The 21,577-nt window shown below is 56.0% G+C and overlaps 1 protein-coding gene across 1 annotated transcript in view; it reads left to right on the forward strand.

The window, feature by feature from the left end:
- The window catches only part of MUC2 (mucin 2, oligomeric mucus/gel-forming), a 79,314-nt gene that overhangs the window by 25,779 nt on the left and 31,958 nt on the right, over positions 1–21,577 (forward strand). Inside the window, exons 31-45 of the mRNA XM_068684173.1 lie at positions 171–386; positions 1,424–2,020; positions 2,335–3,036; positions 4,335–4,574; positions 4,889–5,590; positions 6,817–7,128; positions 8,355–8,666; positions 9,893–10,204; positions 10,519–10,980; positions 12,588–12,758; positions 14,058–14,297; positions 15,524–15,835; positions 17,063–17,374; positions 18,601–18,912; positions 20,139–20,450. Of these exons, the coding sequence (XP_068540274.1) occupies positions 171–386; positions 1,424–2,020; positions 2,335–3,036; positions 4,335–4,574; positions 4,889–5,590; positions 6,817–7,128; positions 8,355–8,666; positions 9,893–10,204; positions 10,519–10,980; positions 12,588–12,758; positions 14,058–14,297; positions 15,524–15,835; positions 17,063–17,374; positions 18,601–18,912; positions 20,139–20,450 (5,514 nt within the window). The remainder of the gene's footprint in view (positions 1–170; positions 387–1,423; positions 2,021–2,334; positions 3,037–4,334; positions 4,575–4,888; positions 5,591–6,816; positions 7,129–8,354; positions 8,667–9,892; positions 10,205–10,518; positions 10,981–12,587; positions 12,759–14,057; positions 14,298–15,523; positions 15,836–17,062; positions 17,375–18,600; positions 18,913–20,138; positions 20,451–21,577) is intronic.

Raw genomic sequence — 21,577 nt, forward strand, 5'->3', positions numbered from 1 at the left:
GACCTATAGACCTTTGTTGCAGCAAGATTGGGCTGACCACTGTAGGTTTGTGGCAAAGTCCTACCTTCTGTTCAGTAAATCCTCTGTCCTACTCATGCATCTGCTTCCATCTTTACCTGTTGTCTCTGTCCCTGCTGTTCATAATTGTTCCTCTTGTTGATGTCTCCCAGCACCAACCACTACTCCCATACCAACTTCATCGGAGTCTTCCAGCAGTACAACCACCAGCATGCCACCCTGGAGCACCTTGAGCACCTTGAGCACCAGCAGCACCCTTGGGACAACGACAACAGTTCCTGGCACATCAGTACCCACTCCAACTATTACAAGTATGGTCCCACCAACAATAAGAACTCAACCCCAGCCGCCTCCAACTAAACTACCAAGTAATTTTCTGCTCTGTGTTGTCATGTGTTGCCTTAGTATGGGGGAAAAGATCTATTGGCTCCTTAACATATGTCTTCACTGTGGTGCTTTGCAGAAAGCTATTGATGTAGATTTAAAAAAAAAAAAAAAAAAAAAAAAAAAAGGCTCCTGAGCTCTAGGGTACTAAGCTCTCTATTTAGGAGTTAGAGTGCACAACATATTTCTGTGTCTCAGTTCCAATTCTTTGATTATCTTAAGCATGAGGATATATTTTTCATGGTGCCTCTGCCCATCTTAGGCAGCTGTGCTGATGAAATGTCTGGCTTTCACTGATATTTGTCTTCATCCATCAGCTGGAGAGGACATGCACAGCAGGATGTGTGGTGTGCAATGGCAGCGGGGTTGTTTTTTGTGGCACTGTCATTTCAGACACTGTTGGGGCATGGCTTTTCAGACTTTATTCCCTTAATTCTTCTGCATTGACTCTGTGGTTGTTCCTGCCACTCACCTGCAGTTCTAGCTCTAGGAAGGCAGGTTTTAAGTGGTAGGTTTGGGGAAAGGCTTTAGACCATAGCTAGACCCTTGCTACAGACCAAGTCTCTGGGCAGACAGATTCTGTCAGAGTTCCTATGACCATTCTTCACACTGCTGGAAAGCAGCCTGACATTTTGGCAGCAGTGTGTGTCCTGTGCCTTCTCACTTTGTGGTCATGATCCTCTCCCGTGTTTTGCCCTGAGATAGAACAGGTGTTGTGATTGGGAAGAGAAGGTGCAAGAGTTTTGGCAGTGTCTTTTTGGTCGTGTTCCACTTAATTTTTTTTCACTTATGCCAGTTTCTTGCCACAACAAGCCCTAAACAGCATATTGCCCTTATCATGAGAGGGAATCACATGTGGGTTGACAGTGCCAGTGTCCTGAATCGGGGAGGGGGAGGATGTAGGTGAGTGGCAATGCCCAAGGTGCACCCTTGTGTGCAGTGGAGGACAATTGCACCACTCATGAGTATGCTGTTTCTGTCTCTGCTGTTCCTAATTATTCTTCTTTCTGATGTCACACAGTAAAAAATTGTTCCTGCATATGGACCGGCTGGTATGATGTGAGTAAGCCAAACATTTCTGATGTAAACAGTGGTGACTATGAAACCTTAGAAAATATCAAGAACCACAACAGCACCTGGACATGCATAAAAGTTGAGAATATCTCATGCAGAGCAACTGAGCACCCGAACACTACCCTTGAAGATTTAGGGCAGAAAGTGGAATGTGATGTTAACACAGGGCTCATCTGCAATAATAAAGATCAGGTAAACAGCGATACTAAATACTGCCATAACTACGAGATCAGTATTTGCTGCATCGAGGAAGAGAATTGCATTACAACTCCAGAATACAGCACCAGTAGGCCCACAACATTCTCCACAACAACAAGCACAGCTTCGACTATAACTCTGTGGACAACAACTCATCCGCCGGTCTCAACGACAGGTCCCAGCAGTACCACCAGTGGCATGACGTCCTCCAGCAGCAGCACCCCGGGGACAACGTCTGTTACTCCTCCACCGACCACGTCCCCCAGCACCCTGACTACTAGCAGCGCATCCCCGCCCACGCCGACACACACCACCTCCCTGTCACCACCGTCCTCGACAAGCGAAGGTAATTGTCTGGCCATGGGGACACGGGTTTCCTTGTAGGGGGAGAAATGAAGGTCTGTATTGTTGTTGTATTTCCTCTGTGGCCATTACTGCCATTGAAGTGTAGGTGTGGCTCTGGGAAGGTAGATATTCCCTGTCACAATTCTGCAGAAGGTTTCAGATGGCAGCCCAACTTTTGCTAGGGTTCAGACCCTAGGGCAGCCCTTATGTCTAATATATGCTGCTATGGCTGACCATTAGACCTGTTTAAACCTGTCTGAAGTGATTCCTTCTTCCGCTTTCTAACTGTTTGCTTTTGGTTTTGTTCCCCATTAGAACCGTGCACAATCCCTCCAGGGGGCTGCACCTGGACTGACTGGATCGATGAGAGTTACCCAGAATATGGCTCAAACGGTGGTGATGATGAGACCTTTGAGACCATTCAGATAAATAGGCCTCCATGGAATTGTGCGAAGGTTGAGAATATTTCATGCAGAGCCGAGAAATATCCTGACATTCCCATTTCCGATTTAGGGCAAAAAGTGGAATGTAACGTTAACACAGGGCTCCTCTGTAAAAATGAGGATCAGAAGCCAGGAGGCATAATTCCCATGCCAGTCTGCATCAATTACCAGATCAAAGTCTGCTGTGTGCCTGAACTACCACCGTGGTGTACTCCACATACTACCACGACAACCACACATTCCACAACCACAGAATTAACCACTACAACCACAACGAGCACTCCTTCCACTACAACCACAACAACAACCACTCTCCCTCCAACACCGACAACAGGCACCACTCCCCCCGGTACCACAACTGGGCCCGTGTCGACCACCACTCTCCCGCCAACACCGACGCCAGGTCCCAGCAGTACCACCAGTGGCACGACGTCCTCCAGCAGCAGCACCCCGGGGACAACGTCTGTTACTCCTCCACCGACCACGTCCCCCAGCACCCTGACTACTAGCAGCGCATCCCCGCCCACGCCGACACACACCACCTCCCTGTCACCACCGTCCTCGACAAGCGAAGGTAATTGTCTGGCCATGGGGACACGGGTTTCCTTGTAGGGGGAGAAATGAAGGTCTGTGAGCACCTCGACTTGTGTGCACTTTCTGTGTGGGATGAGGGCTGGGAGGAGTTGTTGAGGCTTCCCGAAAAGCGCTGGTGCCCAGTGCTTGACCTGGGGCTGGCTGTGTGGAGGTGAGGAGGGTGCAGGGGTCCTGGGCAGAAGCTCTGCTGTTGCCCGACGCCGCAGGGCTCTGTGGATGCCGTTGCAGCGTGGGGCCTCTGGCCGGCTGAGTCAGATAGGGATGGGAGTGGAAGTCTTGCGTTTGCTGCTGCGGGGCTTCGTCCTTCAGCTGGAGAGAACGTCCTGAGCAAGAGGTGGTGTGTGCGAGGCCAGGGGGCTTGTCTTTTGCGTCCATGTGGTTCCAGGCGCTGTTGGGACGCTGCTTTTGCTGACATTCTTCCCTTTCTTGTGCTGCATTAGCCCTGTGCTCTTCTGGTGTATGCAGTGCTCCTGGATCTCCTACGCATATCTTCACGGCTCGCTGTACTAGCACAAAGGTAGCCGGTTCTGAGGCAGGCCTCTGGGTGTCCTCAACAGTTTCTAACAGTGCTAACGGAAAGCAGTTGTGGCATTCAGGCCCAGAGCGAGAGCTTGCGTGCTCCCAAGAGAAGGATGAAGCAGCACAGTGAGCCCGAGATTCCTAGCCCAGCATGGGAATATGTGGGGGAGCAGTTTCCAAAGGGCTGGCTGAGGTCTAGCGCAGATATTGCTGCAGCAGCTGCTCAGCCTCAGTGGAGCCAAGGCCCACAGAGAGGAAGGGCTTCTGGAGTGAACACGCCCCCTGATTTCTCGCACATGGAGCGGGGATCTGTCCACGGCTTATAGGGTGAGAGCAATAGGGAAGGAAGCAAAGAGCTGGCCTACGAACTCCGTGAATTTGTCTGGATTTGGGAGTGCTGAGCTCTTCTGTGCAGTATAGAGTTTTCAGGCTCCAGAGAGCTGTTGCATGCAGCGTTGTTGTTCCCTGCGCAAGCGTTGGCATCTGAGTGCCATGCAAGCCGTAGGAGATTTTGTCTGTGATCCCCACGTTCTTCTGCAAGAGCCACGCGGAGAACTGGTTCTGCTTTATTCCTGTCGGCATTTCCTCTGCAAAGCTTGATGGCGTTTCCTGAGGTTGCTGGAAAGCCACGGAGGTTAATACCAACCGCCGTTTGCCGGTTTGCAATAAAGCACTGTGTTTTCTCAGGAACCAGTCCCCCCGGCTCCACAACCGTTGAAACTGTGTCGACCACCACTCTCCCGCCAACACCGATGACAGGCACCACTCCCCCCGGTACCACAACTGGGCCTGTGTCGACCACCACTCTCCCGCCAACACCGACGCCAGGTCCCAGCAGTACCACCAGTGGCACGACGTCCTCCAGCAGCAGCACCCCGGGGACAACGTCTGTTACTCCTCCACCGACCACGTCCCCCAGCACCCTGACTACTAGCAGCGCATCCCCGCCCACGCCGACACATACCACCTCCCTGTCACCACCGTCCTCGACAAGCGAAGGTAATTGTCTGGCCATGGGGACACGGGTTTCCTTGTAGGGGGAGAAATGAAGGTCTGTATTGTTGTTGTATTTCCTCTGTGGCCATTACTGCCATTGAAGTGTAGGTGTGGCTCTGGGAAGGTAGATATTCCCTGTCACAATTCTGCAGAAGGTTTCAGATGGCAGCCCAACTTTTGCTAGGGTTCAGACCCTAGGGCAGCCCTTATGTCTAATATATGCTGCTATGGCTGACCATTAGACCTGTTTAAACCTGTCTGAAGTGATTCCTTCTTCCGCTTTCTAACTGTTTGCTTTTGGTTTTGTTCCCCATTAGAACCGTGCACAATCCCTCCAGGGGGCTGCACCTGGACTGACTGGATCGATGAGAGTTACCCAGAATATGGCTCAAACGGTGGTGATGATGAGACCTTTGAGACCATTCAGATAAATAGGCCTCCATGGAATTGTGCGAAGGTTGAGAATATTTCATGCAGAGCCGAGAAATATCCTGACATTCCCATTTCCGATTTAGGGCAAAAAGTGGAATGTAACGTTAACACAGGGCTCCTCTGTAAAAATGAGGATCAGAAGCCAGGAGGCATAATTCCCATGCCAGTCTGCATCAATTACCAGATCAAAGTCTGCTGTGTGCCTGAACTACCACCGTGGTGTACTCCACATACTACCACGACAACCACACATTCCACAACCACAGAATTAACCACTACAACCACAACGAGCACTCCTTCCACTACAACCACAACAACAACCACTCTCCCTCCAACACCGACAACAGGCACCACTCCCCCCGGTACCACAACTGGGCCCGTGTCGACCACCACTCTCCCGCCAACACCGACGCCAGGTCCCAGCAGTACCACCAGTGGCACGACGTCCTCCAGCAGCAGCACCCCGGGGACAACGTCTGTTACTCCTCCACCGACCACGTCCCCCAGCACCCTGACTACTAGCAGCGCATCCCCGCCCACGCCGACACACACCACCTCCCTGTCACCACCGTCCTCGACAAGCGAAGGTAATTGTCTGGCCATGGGGACACGGGTTTCCTTGTAGGGGGAGAAATGAAGGTCTGTGAGCACCTCGACTTGTGTGCACTTTCTGTGTGGGATGAGGGCTGGGAGGAGTTGTTGAGGCTTCCCGAAAAGCGCTGGTGCCCAGTGCTTGACCTGGGGCTGGCTGTGTGGAGGTGAGGAGGGTGCAGGGGTCCTGGGCAGAAGCTCTGCTGTTGCCCGACGCCGCAGGGCTCTGTGGATGCCGTTGCAGCGTGGGGCCTCTGGCCGGCTGAGTCAGATAGGGATGGGAGTGGAAGTCTTGCGTTTGCTGCTGCGGGGCTTCGTCCTTCAGCTGGAGAGAACGTCCTGAGCAAGAGGTGGTGTGTGCGAGGCCAGGGGGCTTGTCTTTTGCGTCCATGTGGTTCCAGGCGCTGTTGGGACGCTGCTTTTGCTGACATTCTTCCCTTTCTTGTGCTGCATTAGCCCTGTGCTCTTCTGGTGTATGCAGTGCTCCTGGATCTCCTACGCATATCTTCACGGCTCGCTGTACTAGCACAAAGGTAGCCGGTTCTGAGGCAGGCCTCTGGGTGTCCTCAACAGTTTCTAACAGTGGTAACGGAAAGCAGTTGTGGCATTCAGGCCCAGAGCGAGAGCTTGCGTGCTCCCAAGAGAAGGATGAAGCAGCACAGTGAGCCCGAGATTCCTAGCCCAGCATGGGAATATGTGGGGGAGCAGTTTCCAAAGGGCTGGCTGAGGTCTAGCGCAGATATTGCTGCAGCAGCTGCTCAGCCTCAGTGGAGCCAAGGCCCACAGAGAGGAAGGGCTTCTGGAGTGAACACGCCCCCTGATTTCTCGCACATGGAGCGGGGATCTGTCCACGGCTTATAGGGTGAGAGCAATAGGGAAGGAAGCAAAGAGCTGGCCTACGAACTCCGTGAATTCGTCTGGATTTGGGAGTGCTGAGCTCTTCTGTGCAGTATAGAGTTTTCAGGCTCCAGAGAGCTGTTGCATGCAGCGTTGTTGTTCCCTGCGGAAGCGTTGGCATCTGAGTGCCATGCAAGCCGTAGGAGATTTTGTCTGTGATCCCCACGTTCTTCTGCAAGAGCCACGCGGAGAACTGGTTCTGCTTTATTCCTGTCGGCATTTCCTCTGCAAAGCTTGATGGCGTTTCCTGAGGTTGCTGGAAAGCCACGGAGGTTAATACCAACCGCCGTTTGCCGGTTTGCAATAAAGCACTGTGTTTTCTCAGGAACCAGTCCCCCCGGCTCCACAACCGTTGAAACTGTGTCGACCACCACTCTCCCGCCAACACCGATGACAGGCACCACTCCCCCCGGTACCACAACTGGGCCTGTGTCGACCACCACTCTCCCGCCAACACCGACGCCAGGTCCCAGCAGTACCACCAGTGGCACGACGTCCTCCAGCAGCAGCACCCCGGGGACAACGTCTGTTACTCCTCCACCGACCACGTCCCCCAGCACCCTGACTACTAGCAGCGCATCCCCGCCCACGCCGACACACACCACCTCCCTGTCACCACCGTCCTCGACAAGCGAAGGTAATTGTCTGGCCATGGGGACACGGGTTTCCTTGTAGGGGGAGAAATGAAGGTCTGTGAGCACCTCGACTTGTGTGCACTTTCTGTGTGGGATGAGGGCTGGGAGGAGTTGTTGAGGCTTCCCAAAAAGCGCTGGTGCCCAGTGCTTGACCTGGGGCTGGCTGTGTGGAGGTGAGGAGGGTGCAGGGGTCCTGGGCAGAAGCTCTGCTGTTGCCCGACGCCGCAGGGCTCTGTGGATGCCGTTGCAGCGTGGGGCCTCTGGCCGGCTGAGTCAGATAGGGATGGGAGTGGAAGTCTTGCGTTTGCTGCTGCGGGGCTTCGTCCTTCAGCTGGAGAGAGCGTCCTGAGCGGGAGGTGGTGTGTGCGAGGCCAGGGGGCTTGTCTTTTGCGTCCATGTGGTTCCAGGCGCTGTTGGGACGCTGCTTTTGCTGACATTCTTCCCTTTCTTGTGCTGCATTAGCCCTGTGCTCTTCTGGTGTATGCAGTGCTCCTGGATCTCCTACGCATATCTTCACGGCTCGCTGTACTAGCACAAAGGTAGCCGGTTCTGAGGCAGGCCTCTGGGTGTCCTCAACAGTTTCTAACAGTGGTAATGGAAAGCAGTTGTGGCATTCAGGCCCAGAGCGAGAGCTTGCGTGCTCCCAAGAGAAGGATGAAGCAGCACAGTGAGCCCGAGATTCCTAGCCCAGCATGGGAATATGTGGGGGAGCAGTTTCCAAAGGGCTGGCTGAGGTCTAGCGCAGATATTGCTGCAGCAGCTGCTCAGCCTCAGTGGAGCCAAGGCCCACAGAGAGGAAGGGCTTCTGGAGTGAACACGCCCCCTGATTTCTCGCACATGGAGCGGGGATCTGTCCATGGCTTATAGGGTGAGAGCAATAGGGAAGGAAGCAAAGAGCTGGCCTACGAACTTTGTGAATTCGTCTGGATTTGGGAGTGCTGACCCCTTCTGTGCAGTATAGAGTTTTCAGGCTCCAGAGAGCTGTTGCATGCAGCGTTGTTGTTCCCTGCGGAAGCATTGGCATCTGAGTGCCGTGCAAGCCGTAGGAGATTTTGTCTGTGATCCCCACGTTCTTCTGCAAGAGCCACGCGGAGAACTGGTTCTGCTTTATTCCTGTCGGCATTTCCTCTGCAAAGCTTGATGGCGTTTCCTGAGGTTGCTGGAAAGCCACGGAGGTTAATACCAACCGCCGTTTGCCGGTTTGCAATAAAGCACTGTGTTTTCTCAGGAACCAGTCCCCCCGGCTCCACAACCGTTGAAACTGTGTCGACCACCACTCTCCCGCCAACACCGATGACAGGCACCACTCCCCCCGGTACCACAACTGGGCCTGTGTCGACCACCACTCTCCCGCCAACACCGACGCCAGGTCCCAGCAGTACCACCAGTGGCACGACGTCCTCCAGCAGCAGCACCCCGGGGACAACGTCTGTTACTCCTCCACCGACCACGTCCCCCAGCACCCTGACTACTAGCAGCGCATCCCCGCCCACGCCGACACACACCACCTCCCTGTCACCACCGTCCTCGACAAGCGAAGGTAATTGTCTGGCCATGGGGACACGGGTTTCCTTGTAGGGGGAGAAATGAAGGTCTGTGAGCACCTCGACTTGTGTGCACTTTCTGTGTGGGATGAGGGCTGGGAGGAGTTGTTGAGGCTTCCCGAAAAGCGCTGGTGCCCAGTGCTTGACCTGGGGCTGGCTGTGTGGAGGTGAGGAGGGTGCAGGGGTCCTGGGCAGAAGCTCTGCTGTTGCCCGACGCCGCAGGGCTCTGTGGATGCCGTTGCAGCGTGGGGCCTCTGGCCGGCTGAGTCAGATAGGGATGGGAGTGGAAGTCTTGCGTTTGCTGCTGCGGGGCTTCGTCCTTCAGCTGGAGAGAGCGTCCTGAGCGGGAGGTGGTGTGTGCAAGGCCAGGGGGCTTGTCTTTTGCGTCCATGTGGTTCCAGGCGCTGTTGGGACGCTGCTTTTGCTGACATTCTTCCCTTTCTTGTGCTGCATTAGCCCTGTGCTCTTCTGGTGTATGCAGTGCTCCTGGATCTCCTACGCATATCTTCACGGCTCGCTGTACTAGCACAAAGGTAGCCGGTTCTGAGGCAGGCCTCTGGGTGTCCTCAACAGTATATAACAGTGGTAACGGAAAGCAGTTGTGGCATTCAGGCCCAGAGCGAGAGCTTGCGTGCTCACAAGACAAGGATGAAGCAGCACAGTGAGCCCGAGATTCCTAGCCCAGCATGGGAATATGTGGGGGAGCAGTTTCCAAAGGGCTGGCTGAGGTCTAGCGCAGATATTGCTGCAGCAGCTGCTCAGCCTCAGTGGAGCCAAGGCCCACAGAGAGGAAGGGCTTCTGGAGTGAACACGCCCCCTGATTTCTCGCACATGGAGTGGGAATCTGTCCACGGCTTATAGGGTGAGAGCAATAGGGAAGGAAGCAAAGAGCTGGCCTACGACCTCCGTGAATTCGTCTGGATTTGGGAGTGCTGAGCTCTTCTGTGCAGTATAGAGTTTTCAGGCTCCAGAGAGCTGTTGCATGCAGCGTTGTTGTTCCCTGCGCAAGCGTTGGCATCTGAGTGCCATGCAAGCCGTAGGAGATTTTGTCTGTGATCCCCACGTTCTTCTGCAAGAGCCACGCGGAGAACTGGTTCTGCTTTATTCCTGTCGGCATTTCCTCTGCAAAGCTTGATGGCGTTTCCTGAGGTTGCTGGAAAGCCACGGAGGTTAATACCAACCGCCGTTTGCCGGTTTGCAATAAAGCACTGTGTTTTCTCAGGAACCAGTCCCCCCGGCTCCACAACCGTTGAAACTGTGTCGACCACCACTCTCCCGCCAACACCGATGACAGGCACCACTCCCCCCGGTACCACAACTGGGCCTGTGTCGACCACCACTCTCCCGCCAACACCGACGCCAGGTCCCAGCAGTACCACCAGTGGCACGACGTCCTCCAGCAGCAGCACCCCGGGGACAACGTCTGTTACTCCTCCACCGACCACGTCCCCCAGCACCCTGACTACTAGCAGCGCATCCCCGCCCACGCCGACACACACCACCTCCCTGTCACCACCGTCCTCGACAAGCGAAGGTAATTGTCTGGCCATGGGGACACGGGTTTCCTTGTAGGGGGAGAAATGAAGGTCTGTATTGTTGTTGTATTTCCTCTGTGGCCATTACTGCCATTGAAGTGTAGGTGTGGCTCTGGGAAGGTAGATATTCCCTGTCACAATTCTGCAGAAGGTTTCAGATGGCAGCCCAACTTTTGCTAGGGTTCAGACCCTAGGGCAGCCCTTATGTCTAATATATGCTGCTATGGCTGACCATTAGACCTGTTTAAACCTGTCTGAAGTGATTCCTTCTTCCGCTTTCTAACTGTTTGCTTTTGGTTTTGTTCCCCATTAGAACCGTGCACAATCCCTCCAGGGGGCTGCACCTGGACTGACTGGATCGATGAGAGTTACCCAGAATATGGCTCAAACGGTGGTGATGATGAGACCTTTGAGACCATTCAGATAAATAGGCCTCCATGGAATTGTGCGAAGGTTGAGAATATTTCATGCAGAGCCGAGAAATATCCTGACATTCCCATTTCCGATTTAGGGCAAAAAGTGGAATGTAACGTTAACACAGGGCTCCTCTGTAAAAATGAGGATCAGAAGCCAGGAGGCATAATTCCCATGCCAGTCTGCATCAATTACCAGATCAAAGTCTGCTGTGTGCCTGAACTACCACCGTGGTGTACTCCACATACTACCACGACAACCACACATTCCACAACCACAGAATTAACCACTACAACCACAACGAGCACTCCTTCCACAACAACCACAACAACAACCACTCTCCCTCCAACACCGACAACAGGCACCACTCCCCCCGGTACCACAACTGGGCCTGTGTCGACCACCACTCTCCCGCCAACACCGACGCCAGGTCCCAGCAGTACCACCAGTGGCACGACGTCCTCCAGCAGCAGCACCCCGGGGACAACGTCTGTTACTCCTCCACCGACCACGTCCCTCAGCACCCTGACTACTAGCAGCGCATCCCCGCCCACGCCGACACACACCACCTCCCTGTCACCACCGTCCTCGACAAGCGAAGGTAATTGTCTGGCCATGGGGACACGGGTTTCCTTGTAGGGGGAGAAATGAAGGTCTGTGAGCACCTCGACTTGTGTGCACTTTCTGTGTGGGATGAGGGCTGGGAGGAGTTGTTGAGGCTTCCCGAAAAGCGCTGGTGCCCAGTGCTTGACCTGGGGCTGGCTGTGTGGAGGTGAGGAGGGTGCAGGGGTCCTGGGCAGAAGCTCTGCTGTTGCCCGACGACGCAGGGCTCTGTGGATGCCGTTGCAGCCTGGGGCCTCTGGCCGGCTGAGTCAGATAGGGATGGGAGTGGAAGTCTTGCGTTTGCTGCTGCGGGGCTTCGTCCTTCAGCTGGAGAGAACGTCCTGAGCGGGAGGCGGTGTGTGCGAGGCCAGGGGGCTTGTCTTTTGCGTCCATGTGGTTCCAGGCGCTGTTGGGATGCTGCTTTTGCTGACATTCTTCCCTTTCTTGTGCTGCATTAACCCTGTGCTCTTCTGGTGTATGCAGTGCTCCTGGATCTCCTACGCATATCTTCACGGCTCGCTGTACTAGCACAAAGGTAGCCGGTTCTGAGGCAGGCCTCTGGGTGTCCTCAACAGTATCTAACAGTGGTAACGGAAAGCAGTTGTGGCATTCAGGCCCAGAGCGAGAGCTTGCGTGCTCCCAAGAGAAGGATGAAGCAGCACAGTGAGCCCGAGATTCCTAGCCCAGCATGGGAATATGTGGGGGAGCAGTTTCCAAAGGGCTGGCTGAGGTCTAGCGCAGATATTGCTGCAGCAGCTGCTCAGCCTCAGTGGAGCCAAGGCCCACAGAGAGGAAGGGCTTCTGGAGTGAACACGCCCCCTGATTTCTCGCACATGGAGCGGGGATCTGTCCACGGCTTATAGGGTGAGAGCAATAGGGAAGGAAGCAAAGAGCTGGCCTACGAACTCCGTGAATTCGTTTGGACTTGGGAGTGCTGAGCTCTTCTGTGCAGTATAGAGTTTTCAGGCTCCAGAGAGCTGTTGCATGCAGCGTTGTTGTTCCCTGCAGAAGCGTTGGCATCTGAGTGCCGTGCAAGCCGTAGGAGATTTTGTCTGTGATCCCCACGTTCTTCTGCAAGAGCCACGCGGAGAACTGGTTCTGCTTTATTCCTGTCGGCATTTCCTCTGCAAAGCTTGATGGCGTTTCCTGAGGTTGCTGGAAAGCCACGGAGGTTAATACCAACCGCCGTTTGCCGGTTTGCAATAAAGCACTGTGTTTTCTCAGGAACCAGTCCCCCCGGCTCCACAACCGTTGAAACTGTGTCGACCACCACTCTCCCGCCAACACCGATGACAGGCACCACTCCCCCCGGTACCACAACTGGGCCTGTGTCGACCACCACTCTCCCGCCAACACCGACGCCAGGTCCCAGCAGTACCACCAGTGGCACGACGTCCTCCAGCAGCAGCACCCCGGGGACAACGTCTGTTACTCCTCCACCGACCACGTCCCCCAGCACCCTGACTACTAGCAGCGCATCCCCGCCCACGCCGACACACACCACCTCCCTGTCACCACCGTCCTCGACAAGCGAAGGTAATTGTCTGGCCATGGGGACACGGGTTTCCTTGTAGGGGGAGAAACGAAGGTCTGTGAGCACCTCGACTTGTGTGCACTTTCTGTGTGGGATGAGGGCTGGGAGGAGTTGTTGAGGCTTCCCGAAAAGCGCTGGTGCCCAGTGCTTGACCTGGGGCTGGCTGTGTGGAGGTGAGGAGGGTGCAGGGGTCCTGGGCAGAAGCTCTGCTGTTGCCCGACGCCGCAGGGCTCTGTGGATGCCGTTGCAGCGTGGGGCCTCTGGCCGGCTGAGTCAGATAGGGATGGGAGTGGAAGTCTTGCGTTTGCTGCTGCGGGGCTTCGTCCTTCAGCTGGAGAGAACGTCCTGAGCGGGAGGCGGTGTGTGCGAGGCCAGGGGGGCTTGTCTTTTGCGTCCATGTGGTTCCAGGCGCTGTTGGGATGCTGCTTTTGCTGACATTCTTCCCTTTCTTGTGCTGCATTAACCCTGTGCTCTTCTGGTGTATGCAGTGCTCCTGGATCTCCTACGCATATCTTCACGGCTCGCTGTACTAGCACAAAGGTAGCCGGTTCTGAGGCAGGCCTCTGGGTGTCCTCAACAGTTTCTAACAGTGCTAACGGAAAGCAGTTGTGGCATTCAGGCCCAGAGCGAGAGCTTGCGTGCTCCCAAGAGAAGGATGAAGCAGCACAGTGAGCCCGAGATTCCTAGCCCAGCATGGGAATATGTGGGGGAGCAGTTTCCAAAGGGCTGGCTGAGGTCTAGCGCAGATATTGCTGCAGCAGCTGCTCAGCCTCAGTGGAGCCAAGGCCCACAGAGAGGAAGGGCTTCTGGAGTGAACACGCCCCCTGATTTCTCGCACATGGAGCGGGGATCTGTCCACGGCTTATAGGGTGAGAGCAATAGGGAAGGAAGCAAAGAGCTGGCCTACGACCTCCGTGAATTCGTCTGGATTTGGGAGTGCTGAGCTCTTCTGTGCAGTATAGAGTTTTCAGGCTCCAGAGAGCTGTTGCATGCAGCGTTGTTGTTCCCTGCGGAAGCGTTGGCATCTGAGTGCCGTGCAAGCCGTAGGAGATTTTGTCTGTGATCCCCACGTTCTTCTGCAAGAGCCACGCGGAGAACTGGTTCTGCTTTATTCCTGTCGGCATTTCCTCTGCAAAGCTTGATGGCGTTTCCTGAGGTTGCTGGAAAGCCACGGAGGTTAATACCAACTGCCGTTTGCCGGTTTGCAATAAAGCACTGTGTTTTCTCAGGAACCAGTCCCCCCGGCTCCACAACCGTTGAAACTGTGTCGACCACCACTCTCCCGCCAACACCGATGACAGGCACCACTCCCCCCGGTACCACAACTGGGCCTGTGTCGACCACCACTCTCCCGCCAACACCGACGCCAGGTCCCAGCAGTACCACCAGTGGCACGACGTCCTCCAGCAGCAGCACCCCGGGGACAACGTCTGTTACTCCTCCACCGACCACGTCCCCCAGCACCCTGACTACTAGCAGCGCATCCCCGCCCACGCCGACACACACCACCTCCCTGTCACCACCGTCCTCGACAAGCGAAGGTAATTGTCTGGCCATGGGGACACGGGTTTCCTTGTAGGGGGAGAAATGAAGGTCTGTGAGCACCTCGACTTGTGTGCACTTTCTGTGTGGGATGAGGGCTGGGAGGAGTTGTTGAGGCTTCCCGAAAAGCGCTGGTGCCCAGTGCTTGACCTGGGGCTGGCTGTGTGGAGGTGAGGAGGGTGCAGGGGTCCTGGGCAGAAGCTCTGCTGTTGCCCGACGCCGCAGGGCTCTGTGGATGCCGTTGCAGCCTGGGGCTTCTGGCCGGCTGAGTCAGATAGGGATGGGAGTGGAAGTCTTGCGTTTGCTGCTGCGGGGCTTCGTCCTTCAGCTGGAGAGAACGTCCTGAGCGGGAGGTGGTGTGTGCGAGGCCAGGGGGCTTGTCTTTTGCGTCCATGTGGTTCCAGGCGCTGTTGGGACGCTGCTTTTGCTGACATTCTTCCCTTTCTTGTGCTGCATTAGCCCTGTGCTCTTCTGGTGTATGCAGTGCTCCTGGATCTCCTACGCATATCTTCACGGCTCGCTGTACTAGCACAAAGGTAGCCGGTTCTGAGGCAGGCCTCTGGGTGTCCTCAACAGTATATAACAGTGGTAACGGAAAGCAGTTGTGGCATTCAGGCCCAGAGCGAGAGCTTGCGTGCTCACAAGACAAGGATGAAGCAGCACAGTGAGCCCGAGATTCCTAGCCCAGCATGGGAATATGTGGGGGAGCAGTTTCCAAAGGGCTGGCTGAGGTCTAGCGCAGATATTGCTGCAGCAGCTGCTCAGCCTCAGTGGAGCCAAGGCCCACAGAGAGGAAGGGCTTCTGGAGTGAACACGCCCCCTGATTTCTCGCACATGGAGCGGGGATCTGTCCACGGCTTATAGGGTGAGAGCAATAGGGAAGGAAGCAAAGAGCTGGCCTACGAACTTTGTGAATTCGTCTGGACTTGGGAGTGCTGACCCCTTCTGTGCAGTATAGAGTTTTCAGGCTCCAGAGAGCTGTTGCATGCAGCGTTGTTGTTCCCTGCAGAAGCGTTGGCATCTGAGTGCCGTGCAAGCTGTAGGAGATTTTGTCTGTGATCCCCACGTTCTTCTGCAAGAGCCACGCGGAGAACTGGTTCTGCTTTATTCCTGTCGGCATTTCCTCTGCAAAGCTTGATGGCGTTTCCTGAGGTTGCTGGAAAGCCACGGAGGTTAATACCAACCGCCGTTTGCCGGTTTGCAATAAAGCACTGTGTTTTCTCAGGAACCAGTCCCCCCGGCTCCACAACCGTTGAAACTGTGTCGACCACCACTCTCCCGCCAACACCGATGACAGGCACCACTCCCCCCGGTACCACAACTGGGCCTGTGTCGACCACCACTCTCCCGCCAACACCGACGCCAGGTCCCAGCAGTACCACCAGTGGCACGACGTCCTCCAGCAGCAGCACCCCGGGGACAACGTCTGTTACTCCTCCACCGACCACGTCCCCCAGCACCCTGACTACTAGCAGCGCATCCCCGCCCACGCCGACACACACCACCTCCCTGTCACCACCGTCCTCGACAAGCGAAGGTAATTGTCTGGCCATGGGGACACGGGTTTCCTTGTAGGGGGAGAAATGAAGGTCTGTGAGCACCTCGACTTGTGTGCACTTTCTGTGTGGGATGAGGGCTGGGAGGAGTTGTTGAGGCTTCCCGAAAAGCGCTGGTGCCCAGTGCTTGACCTGGGGCTGGCTGTGTGGAGGTGAGGAGGGTGCAGGGGTCCTGGGCAGAAGCTCTGCTGTTGCCCGACGCCGCAGGGCTCTGTGGATGCCGTTGCAGCGTGGGGCCTCTGGCCGGCTGAGTCAGATAGGGATGGGAGTGGAAGTCTTGCGTTTGCTGCTGCGGGGCTTCGTCCTTCAGCTGGAGAGAGCGTCCTGAGCGGGAGGCGGTGTGTGCGAGGCCAGGGGGGCTTGTCTTTTGCGTCCATGTGGTTCCAGGCGCTGTTGGGACGCTGCTTTTGCTGACATTCTTCCCTTTCTTGTGCTGCATTAGCCCTGTGCTCTTCTGGTGTATGCAGTGCTCCTGGATCTCCTACGCATATCTTCACGGCTCGCTGTACTAGCACAAAGGTAGCCGGTTCTGAGGCAGGCCTCTGGGTGTCCTCAACAGTTTCTAACAGTGGTAACGGAAAGCAGTTGTGGCATTCAGGCCCAGAGCGAGAGCTTGCGTGCTCCCAAGAGAAGGATGAAGCAGCACAGTGAGCCCGAGATTCCTAGCCCAGCATGGGAATATGTGGGGGAGCAGTTTCCAAAGGGCTGGCTGAGGTCTAGCGCAGATATTGCTGCAGCAGCTGCTCAGCCTCAGTGGAGCCAAGGCCCACAGAGAGGAAGGGCTTCTGGAGTGAACACGCCCCCTGATTTCTCGCACATGGAGCGGGGATCTGTCCACGGCTTATAGGGTGAGAGCAATAGGGAAGGAAGCAAAGAGCTGGCCTACGAACTCCGTGAATTCGTCTGGATTTGGGAGTGCTGAGCTCTTCTGTGCAGTATAGAGTTTTCAGGCTCCAGAGAGCTGTTGCATGCAGCGTTGTTGTTCCCTGCAGAAGCGTTGGCATCTGAGTGCCGTGCAAGCCGTAGGAGATTTTGTCTGTGATCCCCACGTTCTTCTGCAAGAGCCACGCGGAGAACTGGTTCTGCTTTATTCCTGTCGGCATTTCCTCTGCAAAGCTTGATGGCGTTTCCTGAGGTTGCTGGAAAGCCACGGAGGTTAATACCAACCGCCGTTTGCCGGTTTGCAATAAAGCACTGTGTTTTCTCAGGAACCAGTCCCCCCGGCTCCACAACCGTTGAAACTGTGTCGACCACCACTCTCCCGCCAACACCGATGACAGGCACCACTCCCCCCGGTACCACAACTGGGCCTGTGTCGACCACCACTCTCCCGCCAACACCGACGCCAGGTCCCAGCAGTACCACCAGTGGCACGACGTCCTCCAGCAGCAGCACCCCGGGGACAACGTCTGTTACTCCTCCACCGACCACGTCCCCCAGCACCCTGACTACTAGCAGCGCATCCCCGCCCACGCCGACACACACCACCTCCCTGTCACCACCGTCCTCGACAAGCGAAGGTAATTGTCTGGCCATGGGGACACGGGTTTCCTTGTAGGGGGAGAAATGAAGGTCTGTGAGCACCTCGACTTGTGTGCACTTTCTGTGTGGGATGAGGGCTGGGAGGAGTTGTTGAGGCTTCCCGAAAAGCGCTGGTGCCCAGTGCTTGACCTGGGGCTGGCTGTGTGGAGGTGAGGAGGGTGCAGGGGTCCTGGGCAGAAGCTCTGCTGTTGCCCGACGCCGCAGGGCTCTGTGGATGCCGTTGCAGCCTGGGGCCTCTGGCCGGCTGAGTCAGATAGGGATGGGAGTGGAAGTCTTGCGTTTGCTGCTGCGGGGCTTCGTCCTTCAGCTGGAGAGAGCGTCCTGAGCGGGAGGTGGTGTGTGCGAGGCCAGGGGGCTTGTCTTTTGCGTCCATGTGGTTCCAGGCGCTGTTGGGACGCTGCTTTTGCTGACATTCTTCCCTTTCTTGTGCTGCATTAGCCCTGTGCTCTTCTGGTGTATGCAGTGCTCCTGGATCTCCTACGCATATCTTCACGGCTCGCTGTACTAGCACAAAGGTAGCCGGTTCTGAGGCAGGCCTCTGGGTGTCCTCAACAGTTTCTAACAGTGGTAACGGAAAGCAGTTGTGGCATTCAGGCCCAGAGCGAGAGCTTGCGTGCTCACAAGACAAGGATGAAGCAGCACAGTGAGCCCGAGATTCCTAGCCCAGCATGGGAATATGTGGGGGAGCAGTTTCCAAAGGGCTGGCTGAGGTCTAGCGCAGATATTGCTGCAGCAGCTGCTCAGCCTCAGTGGAGCCAAGGCCCACAGAGAGGAAGGGCTTCTGGAGTGAACACGCCCCCTGATTTCTCGCACATGGAGCGGGGATCTGTCCACGGCTTATAGGGTGAGAGCAATAGGGAAGGAAGCAAAGAGCTGGCCTACGAACTCCGTGAATTCGTCTGGATTTGGGAGTGCTGAGCTCTTCTGTGCAGTATAGAGTTTTCAGGCTCCAGAGAGCTGTTGCATGCAGCGTTGTTGTTCCCTGCAGAAGCGTTGGCATCTGAGTGCCGTGCAAGCCGTAGGAGATTTTGTCTGTGATCCCCACGTTCTTCTGCAAGAGCCACGCGGAGAACTGGTTCTGCTTTATTCCTGTCGGCATTTCCTCTGCAAAGCTTGATGGCGTTTCCTGAGGTTGCTGGAAAGCCACGGAGGTTAATACCAACCGCCGTTTGCCGGTTTGCAATAAAGCACTGTGTTTTCTCAGGAACCAGTCCCCCCGGCTCCACAACCGTTGAAACTGTGTCGACCACCACTCTCCCGCCAACACCGATGACAGGCACCACTCCCCCCGGTACCACAACTGGGCCTGTGTCGACCACCACTCTCCCGCCAACACCGACGCCAGGTCCCAGCAGTACCACCAGTGGCACGACGTCCTCCAGCAGCAGCACCCCGGGGACAACGTCTGTTACTCCTCCACCGACCACGTCCCCCAGCACCCTGACTACTAGCAGCGCATCCCCGCCCACGCCGACACACACCACCTCCCTGTCACCACCGTCCTCGACAAGCGAAGGTAATTGTCTGGCCATGGGGACACGGGTTTCCTTGTAGGGGGAGAAATGAAGGTCTGTGAGCACCTCGACTTGTGTGCACTTTCTGTGTGGGATGAGGGCTGGGAGGAGTTGTTGAGGCTTCCCGAAAAGCGCTGGTGCCCAGTGCTTGACCTGGGGCTGGCTGTGTGGAGGTGAGGAGGGTGCAGGGGTCCTGGGCAGAAGCTCTGCTGTTGCCCGACGCCGCAGGGCTCTGTGGATGCCGTTGCAGCCTGGGGCCTCTGGCCGGCTGAGTCAGATAGGGATGGGAGTGGAAGTCTTGCGTTTGCTGCTGCGGGGCTTCGTCCTTCAGCTGGAGAGAGCGTCCTGAGCGGGAGGTGGTGTGTGCGAGGCCAGGGGGCTTGTCTTTTGCGTCCATGTGGTTCCAGGCGCTGTTGGGACGCTGCTTTTGCTGACATTCTTCCCTTTCTTGTGCTGCATTAGCCCTGTGCTCTTCTGGTGTATGCAGTGCTCCTGGATCTCCTACGCATATCTTCACGGCTCGCTGTACTAGCACAAAGGTAGCCGGTTCTGAGGCAGGCCTCTGGGTGTCCTCAACAGTTTCTAACAGTGGTAACGGAAAGCAGTTGTGGCATTCAGGCCCAGAGCGAGAGCTTGCGTGCTCACAAGACAAGGATGAAGCAGCACAGTGAGCCCGAGATTCCTAGCCCAGCATGGGAATATGTGGGGGAGCAGTTTCCAAAGGGCTGGCTGAGGTCTAGCGCAGATATTGCTGCAGCAGCTGCTCAGCCTCAGTGGAGCCAAGGCCCACAGAGAGGAAGGGCTTCTGGAGTGAACACGCCCCCTGATTTCTCGCACATGGAGCGGGGATCTGTCCACGGCTTATAGGGTGAGAGCAATAGGGAAGGAAGCAAAGAGCTGGCCTACGAACTCCGTGAATTCGTCTGGATTTGGGAGTGCTGAGCTCTTCTGTGCAGTATAGAGTTTTCAGGCTCCAGAGAGCTGTTGCATGCAGCGTTGTTGTTCCCTGCAGAAGCGTTGGCATCTGAGTGCCGTGCAAGCCGTAGGAGATTTTGTCTGTGATCCCCACGTTCTTCTGCAAGAGCCACGCGGAGAACTGGTTCTGCTTTATTCCTGTCGGCATTTCCTCTGCAAAGCTTGATGGCGTTTCCTGAGGTTGCTGGAAAGCCACGGAGGTTAATACCAACCGCCGTTTGCCGGTTTGCAATAAAGCACTGTGTTTTCTCAGGAACCAGTCCCCCCGGCTCCACAACCGTTGAAACTGTGTCGACCACCACTCTCCCGCCAACACCGATGACAGGCACCACTCCCCCCGGTACCACAACTGGGCCTGTGTCGACCACCACTCTCCCGCCAACACCGACGCCAGGTCCCAGCAGTACCACCAGTGGCACGACGTCCTCCAGCAGCAGCACCCCGGGGACAACGTCTGTTACTCCTCCACCGACCACGTCCCCCAGCACCCTGACTACTAGCAGCGCATCCCCGCCCACGCCGACACACACCACCTCCCTGTCACCACCGTCCTCGACAAGCGAAGGTAATTGTCTGGCCATGGGGACACGGGTTTCCTTGTAGGGGGAGAAATGAAGGTCTGTGAGCACCTCGACTTGTGTGCACTTTCTGTGTGGGATGAGGGCTGGGAGGAGTTGTTGAGGCTTCCCGAAAAGCGCTGGTGCCCAGTGCTTGACCTGGGGCTGGCTGTGTGGAGGTGAGGAGGGTGCAGGGGTCCTGGGCAGAAGCTCTGCTGTTGCCCGACACCGCAGGGCTCTGTGGATGCCGTTGCAGCGTGGGGCCTCTGGCCGGCTGAGTCAGATAGGGATGGGAGTGGAAGTCTTGCGTTTGCTGCTGCGGGGCTTCGTCCTTCAGCTGGAGAGAGCGTCCTGAGCGGGAGGTGGTGTGTGCGAGGCCAGGGGGCTTGTCTTTTGCGTCCATGTGGTTCCAGGCGCTGTTGGGACGCTGCTTTTGCTGACATTCTTCCCTTTCTTGTGCTGCATTAGCCCTGTGCTCTTCTGGTGTATGCAGTGCTCCTGGATCTCCTACGCATATCTTCACGGCTCGCTGTACTAGCACAAAGGTAGCCGGTTCTGAGGCAGGCCTCTGGGTGTCCTCAACAGTTTCTAACAGTGGTAACGGAAAGCAGTTGTGGCATTCAGGCCCCGAGCGAGAGCTTGCGTGCTCCCAAGACAAGGATGAAGCAGCACAGTGAGCCCGAGATTCCTAGCCCAGCATGGGAATATGTGGGGGAGCAGTTTCCAAAGGGCTGGCTGAGGTCTAGCGCAGATATTGCTGCAGCAGCTGCTCAGCCTCAGTGGAGCCAAGGCCCACAGAGAGGAAGGGCTTCTGGAGTGAACACGCCCCCTGATTTCTCGCACATGGAGCGGGGATCTGTCCACGGCTTATAGGGTGAGAGCAATAGGGAAGGAAGCAAAGAGCTGGCCTACGAACTCCGTGAATTCGTCTGGATTTGGGAGTGCTGACCCCTTCTGTGCAGTATAGAGTTTTCAGGCTCCAGAGAGCTGTTGCATGCAGCGTTGTTGTTCCCTGCGGAAGCGTTGGCATCTGAGTGCCGTGCAAGCCGTAGGAGATTTTGTCTGTGATCCCCACGTTCTTCTGCAAGAGCCACGCGGAGAACTGGTTCTGCTTTATTCCTGTCGGCATTTCCTC

The sequence above is a fragment of the Anas acuta genome, chromosome 5, assembly GCF_963932015.1.
Source record: "Anas acuta chromosome 5, bAnaAcu1.1, whole genome shotgun sequence".
NCBI classification, from domain to species: Eukaryota; Metazoa; Chordata; class Aves; order Anseriformes; family Anatidae; genus Anas; species Anas acuta.